Source organism: Chamaea fasciata, unplaced genomic scaffold (assembly GCF_029207755.1).
Source record: "Chamaea fasciata isolate MVZ Bird 193981 ecotype frontalis unplaced genomic scaffold, bChaFas1.0.hap1 SCAF_20, whole genome shotgun sequence".
Taxonomy (NCBI): domain Eukaryota; kingdom Metazoa; phylum Chordata; class Aves; order Passeriformes; family Sylviidae; genus Chamaea; species Chamaea fasciata.
This window is the reverse complement of record NW_027094105.1, coordinates 371542-386245: the sequence shown is the minus strand read 5'-3', so window position 1 is coordinate 386245 and position 14704 is coordinate 371542. Positions and strand designations below refer to the sequence as shown.

At 58.0% G+C, this 14704-nt stretch overlaps 3 protein-coding genes across 5 annotated transcripts; all 3 read left to right on the top strand.

Annotated features, from left to right (window-relative positions):
• The first annotated feature begins 1424 nt into the window (after positions 1–1424).
• Positions 1425–3995, top strand: LOC136299554 (lipocalin-like). Of its 2 annotated transcripts, XM_066201292.1 has the most exons (7): positions 1429–1574; positions 2527–2666; positions 2750–2826; positions 2944–3057; positions 3263–3364; positions 3563–3588; positions 3843–3992. In XM_066201292.1, the coding sequence occupies exons 1-6, from the start codon at positions 1482–1484 to the stop codon at positions 3586–3588; spliced, it is 552 nt and encodes a 183-aa protein (XP_066057389.1). In that variant the 5' UTR covers positions 1429–1481; the 3' UTR covers positions 3843–3992. The 2 variants fall into 2 exon arrangements, with proteins under 2 accessions (XP_066057387.1, XP_066057389.1); XM_066201290.1 differs by having other exon boundaries at positions 1425–1574; positions 2750–3057; positions 3843–3995.
• Positions 3996–4067: 72 nt separating this feature from the next.
• LOC136299553 (lipocalin-15-like) lies at positions 4068–7445 on the top strand. 2 transcript variants are annotated; one of them, XM_066201289.1, is made up of 7 exons: positions 4068–4995; positions 5595–5734; positions 5936–6000; positions 6296–6409; positions 6911–7012; positions 7122–7143; positions 7299–7445. In XM_066201289.1, the coding sequence occupies exons 1-7, from the start codon at positions 4618–4620 to the stop codon at positions 7300–7302; spliced, it is 825 nt and encodes a 274-aa protein (XP_066057386.1). In that variant the 5' UTR covers positions 4068–4617; the 3' UTR covers positions 7303–7445. The 2 variants fall into 2 exon arrangements, with proteins under 2 accessions (XP_066057386.1, XP_066057385.1); XM_066201288.1 differs by lacking the exons at positions 7122–7143; positions 7299–7445 and having other exon boundaries at positions 6296–7003.
• A 1237-nt stretch (positions 7446–8682) lies between these two features.
• On the top strand, positions 8683–12316 carry LCNL1 (lipocalin like 1). The gene is made up of 7 exons (XM_066201387.1): positions 8683–8822; positions 9290–9429; positions 9892–9962; positions 10534–10644; positions 11158–11259; positions 11496–11521; positions 12119–12316. Exons 1-6 carry the CDS (start codon positions 8727–8729, stop codon positions 11519–11521), a joined length of 546 nt encoding a protein of 181 aa, XP_066057484.1. The 5' UTR covers positions 8683–8726; the 3' UTR covers positions 12119–12316.
• The last annotated feature ends 2388 nt before the right edge of the window (positions 12317–14704 follow it).

The window sequence follows — 14704 nt, the reverse complement described above, 5'->3', positions numbered from 1 at the left end:
CATCCCGGCTCAGCCCATCCGTTGGGGCTAAACCATTTCTGATTGCAAACACCCAGGGTATGCCCAAGGGTCTGTGTCCAGCTGCTGCGGGGACCCACAGCTCAGATACCCCGTCCTGCCCCAGCCCTGCTTCTTTCTACCCCTTGCCATTATTGGTGTTCCTTTATGCCCGCAAGTGCTCCCGTGCTTCTGAATTTGTATGTACCAGCTTTGCCACACCCAGGAGAGCTGGGCACCACCCGCGTATCCATCGGGCACCTCCTGGCACCTGGGCAGGGAGCTGGGGGTACCTGGCAGCAGGGGGAACTTTGTGTTGCTGCCGCATTGCCAGGTGGACAGTGACACCCCGGGTGCTCCCTCTGCCTCTGTGCGATGGAGGGAGTTCCCCCCGCAACCTGAGGGTGAGCTCCGGGGGAGACGGAGCCCCAGCCCAGCATGCGGGGCCCCAGCCAGGCTCTCGTGATGTCCAGTCCTGCCTGGCTCAGCTTTTGTTTTGTTTTCATAAATCCGAGGGGCTGGGCAGAGCAGCCTCCCTGCGGGGTGCGGGGAAGAAAATGTGCAAGGGGGCTGCCAGGGGAAAACCAGCTGTTCTGAAAACATGCTCCTTACGTAAAGCACCTTGGCAGAGCTGTGCCGCGGGGCTGGGGCTCTGCCCAGCATGGCCAGCCCTGTCCAAACCCTGCCAGATCCGTGGGTGTTTCTGCTGGCACCCAGCATACATCCCCTGCCCTCACCCTGCAGGGGCGTCCCCAGGTTGAGGTGGGCACCTTCGTACTTGCTAGTGACCCCAAAGCAAGGGGGAGGACGTCTCCAGCCCCTCTTGAAAAAGGGTGCAGGGTGGTGGGGTGGGTGGGGTGTCAAGTTCTACGGCACATCTGGCTGCATGCTGGTCCCCAGGAAGCTGAGCATGGGGCTCCCTAGCCCACCAGTGGGACGCACCCCCGAGGGTGCTGGGGCCGGTCGAGATACTTCCTTGAATGATGCAGGGACAAAGTCAAGGCAAAGCAGGGGGTCCCACAGGAGCACATGTAGGTGTCAAGTCCCATGGGTTAGGTTGGGACCTGGCAGGCACTGAACATTTCCTCCATCTCACTGAAGCCTCACTCTGGGTCTGAGTGAGGCCACCCTGTGTGGATGGGACAGTGCTGGCCCCTCTCCATGGGCTGCTCCCTGCCCCAGCCCGGCAGTGCTGGGGGCAGGGCGGCCACTGCGCTGGCCGCTAGCTGTTTTCACTGCAGAGCAGTTTGGCACCCTGGAGCAAATTTGTGGTATCAACAGGAGGGAAGCATTTACAGGATCCCCTGCTTGCCCTTTGGCTTCAGCTCTCTGTCCTGCTCCAGCTTGCATAACGGCACGGGGGGAGGCAGGGCTGGCTGCCCAGGGGCCCCCACAACGCCTACCCATAAATAGGAGCTGGACAAACTCTCCGGCACTGCAGCACTCTGCTTCCAGCTCTCAGCTCAGCTCGGCTCGGCTTTGCCATGCAGGCCACACTGCTCAGCATCCTGGCCCTGCTCGGGACACTGCACGCCCAGGACAGCATTCCTGTCCAAACTGACTTCCAGCAGGACAAGGTGACCAGGCCAACCGGCATCACCTCTGTGGAGGTTTGGGGTATTCTGGGGGATCCTTGCCCTGAAAATGTGGGGAGAGGGTGGTGCAGGTTGATGAGGGGCCAGGCTCGCACTGGTGCATATGCAGCCCCCCATCCTGGGGACCTCCCAGCACCTAGGTTTAGTGGCTCTGGAAGGGATCCAGCATCCAGGCTCCAGTCTGTGGGGCATGACCCTGGGTTAAGCGTGGGTCCAAACTGCCGCTGTGTGGTGGACTGGGTGTGAGTGCACAGGGATCTTATAGGGGAGAGTGAGAAATGCAGTCTCAGTCTGACAGCACAGAGATGGGCCATGGGAACCTCTCCCCAACAAAGACCCCAGCCCAGGACCACAAAAAAAACCCTGAGAGCTGCTGTGCTGGGGTATCCCCTACAACCCTGCTTCCCTGGAAAGGTCCTGGGTGACACAGCCACCCCAGGGAGGGGACGGGGATGGAGGGCGACACTTCCTGCAAGGACAGGGGTTTGAGATGTGCTGCAAGGGTAATCGCAGCACAGCTGCTCTTCAAGGCTGGCAGTTCCCCTCAGGGGCCTCACACTGCTGGCTCCATACAGTGGACTGGAATGAGCCGTGCTGGAGCTAGTGTCCTGACCCCTCCTCACACCCCCAGATGGATGGAAATGATATCTCAGAGCCAGGCAGTCCTGTCACACTCCCTGGGCTTGGGATGAGGAGGAAGGAAACATGCAAGGGCAGTGAAGGGCATGTCATGAAACAGACGTTTCCTTGTTCCTGGGTTTTGTGTTTGCCAAAAGCTGTAGCAGCTCCCTGTAAAATGAGGACCCTGGAACACTGTCCTGCTTTAGGGAATGGGCTGTCAGGGGAGAGGGACATGGCCTGGGCTGCAGCTGGTGGGGGCTGAGGGGTGGACAGGGTCTGTGCCCAGCTGAGGCTGAGTGGAGGTTGTGTGCAGCTCACAGGGAGATGGTACAGCATTGGCCTGGCCTCCAACTCTAACTGGTTCAAGGAGAAGAGGCACCTGATGAAGATGTGCACCACCATCATCTCCAGCACCGCAGAGGGGAACCTGGAAGTTACCTCCACCTACCCCAAGTATGATGCATGAGGAAGGCATGAGTGGGGAGGGGTTACTGGAGGTGGCCACTGGTGCATCCCCAGCTGCTGTGTGTCCCCAGGGGTGACCAGTGCGTGACAAGGAACAGTCTTTACACCAAGACAGAGCAGCCGGGACGGTTCAGCTACACCAGCCCACGTGAGTGCCCAGTTTCAGTGGGGCAGTTTCGGACACGCTCACAGCCTTGCTGTCCCTGCTCCTTCCTTGGGGCTGATCTGGAGCTCAGGGCTGAGCTGTGCCTCATGTCCCCCACAGGCTGGGGCAGCAAGCACAACGTCTATGTGGTGGACACCAACTACGAGGAGTACGCCTTGGTGGCCACCCAGATCTCCAAGAGCACTGGTTCTTCCACCATGGTGCTGCTCTACAGTACGTGTGCCTCAGGATCCCCATGCTGTCCCCAATCCTGGGATGTCTGTCTTTCCCATGGGAGAAGGGCAGGGTTAGGGTAATTTCCCAAGCTGGGGTGACCTTGGGGGGATGATGGCTGTGTCAGGATCCCCTTGCTGGGCTGCCTGTGTCCCTGTGCTGGTGGGTATGGGGTGGCTGCCTCTCACCATGCTCTTGGCTGCAGGCCGGACAAAGGAGCTGAGTCCCGAGCGCCTGGAGATGTTCACCCAATTCTCCAGGGAGCAGGGCCTAACAGACGACGAGATCCTCATCCTGCCCCAAACTGGTGAGGCTGGGAGCACAGGGACGGTGTCGGGGAGTAGGGGGTGAGATACCACAGGGGGACTGAGAAGGAGGAGACCCTGCTGGCTTGTCCCTGCCTCTCTATGGGGCCAGCTTGGGGCACCCCCATTCAGGATCCCTCAGGGGGCTGAGGTCCCACAGCCCCCAGAGGAGCTGATCTCCCTGTTTCTTCCTTCTGCAGACAAATGCATGGCAGATGCTGCGTAGGTGAGTCCTGCTGTCACTGCGGCTCAGACCAGCCCTGCGGGAGGGTATGGGGATGCTTAAAGCCACATCACCCCGCAGAGTCCCCAGCTCCTCCACAACCCTTCCCCAGGCTGCTCCTCTCCTCACACCTAGTGGGGATCCTCCACCCAGCCCTGTGGGGTCCCTACCCACTCCGTGTGAGGCTGGCCAGGCCCATGTCCCCCCTGTTACCTGGTCTCCCACAGTTCAGCCATGCTCACTCCCCATCTTTCTAGGCGGACCCACCAGCTGCTGCCAGCCCGAGCCCCAACAGCATCGCAAGCTAGTGACCACCCCAGTGGCCCCCTGCACTGCAGCAGCCTTCACTCCCTGGCTTCACAACCCACACCTCTATCCCTGTCTCGATTAAAGCCCATAAAAAAACAGCCCTTGCCTTGATTGTTGTGGGGCAGCCCTGAACAAGGTGATGGGGCGGGGAAAGCATGGCCAGTAGGGTTGGGACTGAGGTTAGTGGTCAGGGCTGACCCCAGCTCCTGGCTGTGGAGCCGCTGGGCTGAGACCCCGTGTGCACTCACAGCCCTACCTCATGGTGCTGCCTGGCCACTGAACCTGCCCCATCCCAGAAAAAGGGGTTCCTGAGGCTGGTACCCACTGGGGCATCTGCTCTTCCTCTGCCCCTTGGGCACCCTGGGCTCCCCCAGTCTCCCTGGCTTGGTTTCCCTGCTGGAGAGCAGGCTGGCAGCATGGGAATGGGGTGATGGGCAATCGGGGGGTCTCCAGAAGTTTGGGGAAGGATGGACATGAAGCAGAAGGATGTCTGTGAGCTCTGGGCATGGCTCGATCCTGGCTACCCCCTGGGCTCCATCCCATCAACCCAGACCCTCTCCAGCAGTGGGGTCTGGTCCTGCTGCCACCAGCCTAAGAAGCCACCACCCCTTCTGAGGACACTGGGCTGTGGCTTAGCCTAGGGTAGAACACCAGCACAACCATTCTCTGGCACTGAGGATCCTGAGGCAGGATCTGTCCCACCACTGACAGACCCTAAAACCAATGGCAGTAGCCAGGAGGGGGCCCCTCACACTCCTCCCCAGACACAGAGTAGGCACGGGCCAGCACTTGGTCCTGGTGTGCTCTGGGCTGGGTCCCACACAAGGCTGCATTCATCTGGAACTGAGGGGGACAGGGCCAGCACTGTCACCTAAGTCGGGCACAGGTTATCCTTGCTCTTGTGTAACCTGGTGCATAAAGCTGGCGTGGGCAGGAGTGCTGCCAGCAGTGGGGGCTATAAAGGTGGCTGCAGCCTCTCCTGCCCACATCCACTCCAGGGTGAGTATGACAGCAGCACTGCCCAGCCTGGCTCTGGCCCTGCTCTGCCTGCTGCGGGCAGGGGCCCAGGTCCCCATGCAGCCAGACTTGGACACCGAGAAGGTAACTGCACAGGGTGCTGCCTGGCACATCCTGCCTGGGCTGGAGGGGCTGGCTGGGGCAGGGGGCCTGTGCTGCACCCCCAGGCATCTGCCATCCCCATTCCTGAGCCAACTCCAGGGCAGCTTCCAGACAAAACCAGGTTAGTCCTGGCTGCTGTGTCCAGCGCCAGCAAGCAGCCCCACTGCAAGGACACCAACGCGTGGGGCCATGATGTCCCCAAGTGTGTGGTACTTCCCAGGGAACATAAGCCAGGTGCTGCACCTGTACTCTTAGCATGGGGCAGGAGAGGGTGTTCTGCATGCAGGAAGGTGGCAGGTACCCATGTCTGCCTGGCTGGTTTGCACAGAGGGTGGTAGGTCTGCCACCACTGGCCAGCAGGTTTCTACAGTGGGCTGTCATGTTCCTCATAGTGGAGGGCAGATCCCCACAAATGGTGGCAGGTCCCTGAAGAGGGTGACAGGTCCCCACTGACAGTGGCAGGTCCACTGCAGGTTGGCAGATTTCTGCACTGGGCTGCCTGCTCCCGCATGGAGGAGTGCAGGTCCCCCTGGCAGGTCCCAACAACTTTTCCAAATTCCACTGGTGATGTCCTGCTGCAGTTTGCAGGGGTGTGGCATATCATAGCCATCGCTTCCAACTGCTCCATCTTCCTGAAGATGAAGGATGGGATGAAGTCATCCATGGCCATCATCAACTTCTTGCCAGAAGGAGACCTGGCCATGAAGTTGGTCTGGCCCCTGTAAGTGTCTGTCCTCCTTGCCATGTTCCCTGTGTGCCAGGGAGTCCCTTCCCCACCACAGAAACTCCCCCACTGCTCCGGGTTGCCCAGTCCTGCCTCAGTAAATCCCCCTGGGCAGGCTGGGCTCCCCCATGTGCCCACCACCCCACTGCCCTCCCATGTGGTCTAGACACATTTGTCTTTTTCATGTTCCTTTTGCAGGATGGATAAATGCCAGAAGTTTGAGCTGCTCTTCCAGTGGAGCAGGCAGGCGGGGCACTACATGGGTATGTGTGGGCAGGGGCTTTTGGAGCCAGGAGTACCCCAAAAGAGAGGGTGGGCATCCCCAGCCCCCATGCCTCAGGAGCAGTGGGAGGTGGGCTTAGCCCCTCTGCCTCCATGGTTCAGCAAGAGGTTGTGGGTGGGTGGCAAATTTCTGCCACCTGGCTCCTCCACATCAAGCAGGGTTCCTCCCTCAGGCAAATTTGAGGCTGTGAGTCCACTGAGCTGTGGGCCCCAGCAGGGCCCAGGAGGGCTCAGACTGTACCACATTACCCAACTGGTCACCTCTGGGGTCCTTAGGAGCACAAGAGAAGAGGGATCTGCGTGTGATGGAGACAGACTACAGCAACTACGCTGTCCTGCATGAGGCCCATCACAGCAAGGGAGAGCCAAGCATGGCGCTGCAGCTCCTCAGTGCGTTGGAAGTGGGGACCCAGCTCTTGGGAAGGGATGGGGGCACAAATGGCGGGCAGCGGCTGGTCTCCCCACCACTACCCAGGGCCACCACCAGCAGCACCCCATGTCTTTCACCTAGGGAATTAATTTTGGGGTGAATGAAACCTTGCACTAAAGATATCTCCAGCTGGTTGCAGGTTGAACCAGAGCCCCCTGGAGTACTGGAGGGGCTGGCTGGGGCAGGGGGCTGCAGAAAGCCCAGCTGCAGAAACCCAACCCTGCCAGCCACCCTATACCACCTCAAGCAAATGGGTCACTGATCCTTTGGGGCTTGTGCCCCTTTGCTGCCAGCCCAGGGCAGCGGTGGGTTGCCTGGTGTCCACCCTGCACGTACATTGCTTCACCTGGGCCCTTCCCTGGGGTCTGGCTGCTGCCCCGCAGTACCTGGACCCTCAGTGTGGGGCTGGCTGCTGGGATTCCTTGCACTCACCAGCCCCCACTTTGGGTTTGTGGCTGCAGCAAGGGAGCAGGATGTGAGCCCCCAGCTCCTGCAGAAGTTCATGGAGCTCATCCCCACCATAGGCCTGACCAAGGACATGCTGGCCATCCTGCCCAAGTCAGGTGAGTGGCCCAAGGGCACAGGGTGGCAGCTGCAGACCCTCTGCTTGGGGACTCTGCGCAGCTCAGGGTGCTGCCGATGGCATACTCACCCCTCTCTGCTTTCCAATAGATCAATGCACCAGGGACATCAGGTGAGTGTGGCCAGGGAAAGCTGTGACTCCCTTCCAGCATGGCCTGAGCTGAGCAGGGATTTGCAGGCCCTGGGGGATCCCCCACCTGCCTAAGGAGTTTGTCACCTTGGCTTTGCCCTGCTGTGACCAGTCATCTGCCTGTCCTGCCTCTGCAGCTGAAGGACCACATGTCCTCCAGACCTAGTGGACAACGGGCTCTGCACCCCACTCTGTGGTGCTCCCTCCCATCCTCCAGGCTCTCCCCGACCTCCTGTTCCACACTAGGATCACCATCAACCTCCTAAATAAATAGATGGAGAAGCTGCCCCAGAGATCGGTGCTTTGTTGGTGGGAGCAGGGTGCTGCCAGGACCCCCAGGCACCCTGAGCCAAACAGTCCTGGAGCTGACCCTTCCTGTCAGGCCTCCATGGGTGCTAGGGGGCTCCCTGGATGTGATGTTTGCTGTGCCCAGCATGGGGAGGATGGGGAGCAGAGGATGGGGAAGGTGCAGGGGAGCAGCTGCCAGGGCAGGGAGGAACAGAGCCAGGGTGAACAGGGGCTGGCACAGCCCAGCTGGGTGTTCAGTAGCTCTGGGCAGACAGGGTTAAGCAGTCAGACTGCCCAGTGCTGCCTCCAGGGAAACCCCCAGGAAACCCCATTCCCTGCTCAGTCCTCTCCCAGGCCACCCAGCTGGGACTGGGGTGGCACCAGGGCTGCCTATGGCAGAACTGGGACCCCCATGCCTGTGTGCCACCCCCGTGGTCCCCCATCTGACCAAAGTAAGGCCGTGCTGCCATGAGCCCCGAGGGCAGTTTTCATCTCCCTCCACCTCCTGCAGAGTGAAGGCAGCCTCTGCTTCCTCCTCTGCCTCCCTGCCCCGGAGTCTCTCAGTGCCCAGGCAGGTGTTGGGCTGTCACCCCAGGAGCCTGACAGAGCCGGGCCACAGGGGACATCACACTCTGGGAAGGAAGGACACACTCCCACAGAGACATGAACCCCTTCTTCTGCCCACCCTGTTCAGGGTGCAGCCCGCTGAGCAGACCCTGCGTGCCCCAGCGCAGGTGGAGAGGCCGGCGCCGGCCCCGCGGGTCGGGCTGTGCCAGCGAAGGGTTGGATTTGGGCAGAGTCTCAGCAGCTGCCCCGGGGCACGTTTCAGCCCGGCCAGAAGAACAGGTCACCGAGGGCCTTGGTGAGCTGGGCAACGGGGCTGCCCCGGAGCCGGTGCCGGGAAGAACCTTCCGCTGCTCCTGGCAGCCCGTTGGAAAACAACCGTTCGCTTTGTTCTTTCACAAGCGACTAAAAGAACAGGGGAAATCCCAAATTTCAGCACTGGCGCAACAGTTCCTGTAACCCTGTTTTGGGGCTGGCAGGCACAAGACCCCCCTCTGCCCCAGGGGTTTGTTTACCCTGAGCTGATTCCTGCCCTTCGAAGCCGTCCCCTTGCCCAAGCCAACCCCAAGAGCGTTCCCGTGCGGCTCGGCACGGCTCCAGCGGGGGGGCGGGGGGCGTGGGGAGGTGCCGGAGGAGGGAGCACGGAGCTATAACTCTGGCAGCCCCGGCACCACTCCTCACCACACTAGGGAAGCCGGAGGAGCTGAGGCAAGATGAGGACCATGGGGCTGAGCCTGGGGCTGGTCCTGCTGTGCTTGCTCCGTGTGCAGGCTGGGGACCTGGGAACTGTGGAGCTGGACGAGAGCAAGGTGACCCTCAGCAACCCGGGAAGGGAAGGGAAGGGAAGGGAAGGGAAGGGAAGGGAAGGGAAGGGAAGGGAAGGGAAGGGAAGGGAAGGGAAGGGAAGGGAAGGGAAGGGAAGGGAAGGGAAGGGAAGGGAAGGGAAGGGAAGGGAAGGGAAGGGAAGGGAAGGGAAGGGAAGGGAAGGGAAGGGAAGGGAAGGGAAGGGAAGGGTGTGATCTCCAGTCACCAGCAGAGCGGGTAGGACTGTAGAGGTGTTTTGGTACTGCGGACAGCTGGGGTCACTACAGCCACCATTGTTTGCTGTCACACTCAGGTGAGGACAGACCCAGCTCCTGCATAGGTGTCCCTGAGAGAATTTTGTTGCCTGGACGGGATGTGGGTGTTCCATGAACTGAGGTTGTCCTGGCTTGGTCCCTAAGGAGGGGACACACTTAACTGCTCCTCTGGACTCACAGCCTGCTCTCACTGCCAGATTGCAGGGACATGGTACATCACTGCTATGGCCTCTGACTCCGAGAGCTACCTCCAAAAGAAGGACCAACTGAAGATGGCAATGGCCAACATTGAGGTCCTGGGGGATGGTGACCTGAAGGTCTCCTTTGCAATTCCCACGTAAGTCCCACATGCTTTTCTCCTCAGGCTTGACTACCAACCTCCTCCCTGGACCTTCACTGGTGGGTCTCCACCTCAGTGCACTCGCCAAAGGCCTGGACAGGGGTTGAGACAGGACCACCAGGGGCTTGGGACAGCTGTGGGCTCCCTGTCTTTAGGGCAGACTCAGGGCAACACTAGCTAGGACCAGTGCCACCACAGAGGGTGGGATGGGACCCTACGATTACAACCTTCCCAGCAGTACCAGCCTCATCCCAGAAGCTCAGAGCATGAGAGAGGGCATGGATAATCTGCAGGTGCCCAGTACCCATTGTTCCAAGGGTGGTATCTGTCCCCTCCTGCCCTGGCCACACCATCCCATCTCTGAACAGCATGTCCCACATCTGGGATAGCGACCCTTGAACAGGGGAGGGGAAAGGGGGTCACTTTACCTCAGCTGGAGCATCCTTCACTGTTCTGCAGCCCTGGGAGATGTATGAAGTTTGAATCAATCTACAAGCCAACGGACAGCCCGGGTGAATACTACAGCTCTGGTGAGTGGGGGTACCTGGTTCTTGGAGCAGGATGGAGGCATGTCACATCATCCCTGTCTGAAGCAGCTGGCTGTTCCCGGGGACATGGCCCTCAGGACTGCCTGCCCCTCCTGTGTCCTGGGTAGAACATCCCTCGGCATTCAGGTGCCAGCTGCACCACAAGACTGGTGGCCCAACAGCATGGCCAATCCCCCAATCTCTCCCTCTGGGATAAACACATTCGGACCAAGCTTAAACCCTGGGGAAACGCAGGTTCATTCCACAAAGAGACTGTGAGTGGATGTTCCCAGGGGATGGAGTTCCCAGTGGCTTTCCACCATTCCCAACCCAAGGATCAGTCTGACCCTGGCCAACAGCCTGCAATGACCATCCACAGCCCTTTCTGCCCTCACCTCCCCATCCCTCTGCTCTGCTACCCCAGGCTTTCAGAGGAGCCTTAGCAAGAGAGAAAACGAGGATGGGGAGATACTGAGGAAAGACAGGTTTGGTGGGCTTCATGCTCTTACAGCCCCTTTGCAGCGTGGGGGTTTCCAGGAGGAGGTAATTAGTTTTTCTCCATGTCCTTTTGCAGACAGGGGCAATAAGACAGTGCGGCTGGTGGATACCAACGGCAGTTCCTACATGGTTGTCTTTGCCACCAGAGAGAAGGATGGGAAGACCTTGCACATGCTGAGACTTTACAGTGAGTAGCCAGCAGTGGTGAACTGCTCAGAGGTGTCAGGTGCTTCTGAGGGTCCTGCAAGGCCAGAGGACAGGGGTCTTCACTCCTGCCCTGGATGAGGGGCAGGGACTACCATGTGTTCCCTGTGTGACAGGGAAGGAGCAGTGGTTTGGGGTGGCAGGGGAGGTTGGGGCTCAGGCTCCCAGCACTGTGCTGCAAGTCCATGGCCTTGAGTAAGTTGCTTGGTGAAGAGGGGTGGAGAGTGGGGCTCCTGCTGCACAGGTAGAACAGAATCAGTGGGGACAGGAACCAAGACAACAGTCACTGTGCTGGTGTCAGGAACTGTGGCTCATCTTGTTCCCTGGATGGGGTGTCTCATGTACCTGGCCACTGCTCTCCAGAACCTCCACCAGTGCCTCCAACCTTCTCCCAGGGACTGCCATCCATCCCACCCTCAGCAGAACACACTCACCAGCTTCCCAGAAGATGCAGAGCCAGGCACAGCCTGGAGCTAACTCATGTGTTTGTCTTTAGGCAGAAAGCAGATTGTGAGACCCAAAATCAAATTGCTGTTCAAGAGACTTGCCAAGCTGCACGGCTTCACTGACGAGACGATCTGGATGTTACCCAGGCAGGGTGAGCACTGCCCAGGGCCAATACAGGGACACACAGGACACACCAGCTCAGCTCAACAGTGCCACCACTTTGTGGTCTGAGCTGGTAGGAGGGAGTGCTACCAGCCAGTGGTGCTCTAGCTGGGCACACTGAGCAAGGAGAAACCCACAGGTTCCTTCTGAGTAATCTATTTTGGGTGCTAAATGGGACTATGCAGACCACAGTGCCAGACTCAGACTTTCTCTTTGTTTCCACAGAGGAATGCAGACTTGGTGAACCGTAGGTGAGTTGCTGCAGTGCGACATAGTGTTTGCAATGTTCTCTCCTGGAAATTGACCCTCTTGGTGCCTCCAAGGCAAGGGCCACCAAGAACTTTTTGAATTACTCTTGGGTTGAGCTGTTTGAACTGGTGCTGGAGTTTGCACACAGGTAGGACCTTTCCTTTGGATGCTGCTCTACAGTGGGGACCCCCAGGTAGCAGTACCCAGGGACTCCCAAGGAGCAGTGCCCAGAGACCCCCAGTGGGAAGTGCCTGGCACAGGCACTGAACATGGGCACGTGAGCTGAAACCACCCGAGAAATGTCTGCGCAGCCCTTTGAGCAGTGAGTACCAGGACACCAGCTCCTGCCAAAGGCTTGTGGACTGGCATACCTGGCCAGAGTGGGTTGATGTCTCACCATGCAAAACATATTTGCTGTTGGCCCCCCATGGCCTGTGCTTTCCCACCACACAGCTTTTGGGGTTATTGGAAATCCATTGCTGGTTATGTCTCACCCTACAAATCTGGGGAGAACTGGAGAAGAATGCACTGATCCTAATGGAGAGTCCCGCTGCTCTCCTTGCCTCACCCAGCCCCCACCTCACCCACCTGTTTTCCAGGAAGTGCAGACTGGCTCGTGGATGCTCCTGCCAAGCAATGCAAGACCCATGCTCTGAAGCTCCAGGCTCCTGCTCCACCATCCTTCTTCCAAGCTCTGTTGTCAGGACTCTGACACAGCCCCTGCTCCTCCAGCCCCTGCTTTTTGCCAAATAAACAGAAAACCTCCCCAGATCTTGGTGTCTGCGGGAGAGCCTGGGGTACTGGGTCCTGTGGTCCCTCCTGTTCTCCTCCTGGGGGTTGTGGATGGTGAACAGCCAGGAGTGATCGCAGCTGAGCTCACTCAAGTGAGGCCAGTTTCAGAACCACAAGATTTTCCCTCCTGGGTGCCTCCCAGAGGGGCAGGACCAGGCAAGGCAGAGGTGAGGCAAAGGGTGCAGTGAGTTTGGAAATCCTGTGGGTAAGAGAGGATGCATGGAGAAAGGTCACAGAATGAGGCTGGAGTCTGGAGGGCTGCATCTACCCACATCCACCACCTTTCTTCCTCTTGCCCTGCAGTGGCCGCAGCTCTGGGCTCCCTGAGAGCCCCAGGAGCTCATCCAACAGCTGAGGCTGAGCCAAGGCAGGGCAAGATTCAGATTTGGGACCTCTCTACCCCACTGCAAGCTGTTGTGGAACATGGCTGTCTGAATCCTCTGGAGCCAAACCTGGAGAGCTGCCTGTGGTTTCTACCTCTGGGCACCACACAGAGAAAACCCCCCATCAGAGCACACAGGCTGACAGCTGACAGTTCAGTGTTTTCTGGGTGTGAGTCACATCCATGCAGAGCAGGTAGTGGGTCCCCAGGCAGCCCTCCATAATCCCTCAGCCCTTTCCTGTATCTGTCTCTGCTGCTCATCCAATGCTCTTTTATCCCCCAGCAAATCTAGCTAGATGTCATCACATATCTGATAAAAAAGGGACTTTTCTTCCCTCAGTGTTCCTAAGGGCTTCCTGGGTTTAGGCACCTACTCAGTAGTGATGGCATCCTGCAGCAAGGAGCTTCACTCACCTCTGCTCTCTCTTTTGCTTGTCATGCTGATTCCATCTTCAGCTGCCCAGCCAGGGGCCACGAGAACACACCAGGGCTGGCAAGGACCAGGCTGGTGCAGTGGGGATCAGCCCAGACACCAGGGTCCCAAACACTGATGGAGAGAGCAGAGGGGTGTTGGGGCAAAGGAGGTGCTGGGACAGCCTTTGATGGCTGAGGAGCAGTTTGAAATGTGCAGCTGATGGCTGCTGGTGATGAAAGATCATCTCCTCTATTCATGCTCCTTATGTTGTTCCAGATCTTAAATCTCTGACAAGCTTCCTTGTCTTTCCAGCTTCCCCTCTCACCCTTCTCTCTCCTTCCCCTGTTCAGGCCATGGCCCTGCTGGGGCTGTATGGCCAGACCTGGACCTTCACCTCCCTGAAAAGGTGGGGGTACAACTGAGATTTACATGGAACCTTGTCCTATTCTCTGATCTTCTCCTAATATCTCATGCTGCCCCCTCTGGCACCTACTGCACATGGATGAGACATTTTCCCGGATATCTGTCAGTCAGCACAGTGACCTCCCTGGGTGACTTTCTTCCCTTTCTCTCTCTCTGTCTCAGCCACTCTTTGCTGTATGGCTGACCAAGCACTGGGACAGGCTGCCCAAAGAGGCTGTGGAATCATATCTGGAGGAACTCAAAACCTGTCTGGAGACAATCCTGAGTGACTGCTGTGGGGGACTCCTGAGAGAGGAGAAAGGAGGTTGGACTAGATGACCTTCCAGCCTGTATTATTCTGTGATTTATCTCAGTGAGATCTTCTTCCCTAACCTATGCCAGCTGTGATAGGGTCTTGCCAGCTGACCAGAGGATGTCCAACACCCATATCTTGATGACTCTTCCAGAGAGGTGTATTTCTGATGTGTGATTTTCCTGTGCAAAAGTTGGATTCAGTCTGCCCTGTGTCATAGTTTGCCAAGACATCAACCAAATCTGGCATTTATTGCAGCTTTGTAAGTAGCTCCCACACTGTGAGGGGACCTACTCATCAGTTGTCCCTCTGACCACCTCTGCAGAGCATGGCACATTCTCTTCTTCTCATTGTCTGGTGAAAACTAGAAGGCACTGTTATAAATGATCAGCCAACTTTATAAATAAAAAAATTTATTAAAAATTGGTGATATTAAACCCGATAAAGCCACAAGCAAAATACAGCTCCGATCCCAGGACTGGGGCTGGGTGAACCGAAGATCTGGTTTCTGCTGCACCAAATCCCCTCAGTTCACAATTTCAGTCTGTGCAGGGTCTGCTTTTATACAGTTTTTGGTTTGTACAGTGGATTGCCTCATCCATTTTCGTCTCTCTTGTTCTTTTTGCATTTTCATTCGGTTTCTTTTTCTTGCTGCTGTCCTGATGAACTGTTTTCCAGGGAGGAATGGACCTTTGTTTAGGGTTACGGGAATCTTGTATTCGGATGCACATCCTTGACGAGGTAGATAAGATTAATGCCAGGTGTTGATCACCAAGTCGAGGCTGCTGATCACCTGCTTATCTCAGGCTGCCTTAGGCTCATCTCGGGCAGCCTTATCTCCTCTCAGTGCCACCCTTCTTTCTCCTGAGAATGGGCCACTT

Coding starts and splice junctions, on each gene's coding strand:
- LOC136299553 (XM_066201288.1), top strand. CDS start 4,618: ATGGCAGTAGCCAGGAGGGGGCCCCTCACACTCCTCCCCAGACACAGA. Junction 4,996..5,594: donor CAGACTTGGACACCGAGAAG/GTAACTGCACAG, acceptor GTCCTGCTGCAG/TTTGCAGGGGTGTGGCATAT. Junction 6,001..6,295: donor GCAGGCGGGGCACTACATGG/GTATGTGTGGGC, acceptor TGGGGTCCTTAG/GAGCACAAGAGAAGAGGGAT.
- LCNL1 (XM_066201387.1), top strand. CDS start 8,727: ATGAGGACCATGGGGCTGAGCCTGGGGCTGGTCCTGCTGTGCTTGCTC. Junction 8,823..9,289: donor TGGAGCTGGACGAGAGCAAG/GTGACCCTCAGC, acceptor TCTCACTGCCAG/ATTGCAGGGACATGGTACAT. Junction 10,645..11,157: donor GCACATGCTGAGACTTTACA/GTGAGTAGCCAG, acceptor GTTTGTCTTTAG/GCAGAAAGCAGATTGTGAGA.
- LOC136299554 (XM_066201290.1), top strand. CDS start 1,482: ATGCAGGCCACACTGCTCAGCATCCTGGCCCTGCTCGGGACACTGCAC. Junction 2,667..2,749: donor GTTACCTCCACCTACCCCAA/GTATGATGCATG, acceptor GTGTGTCCCCAG/GGGTGACCAGTGCGTGACAA. Junction 3,058..3,262: donor CACCATGGTGCTGCTCTACA/GTACGTGTGCCT, acceptor TCTTGGCTGCAG/GCCGGACAAAGGAGCTGAGT.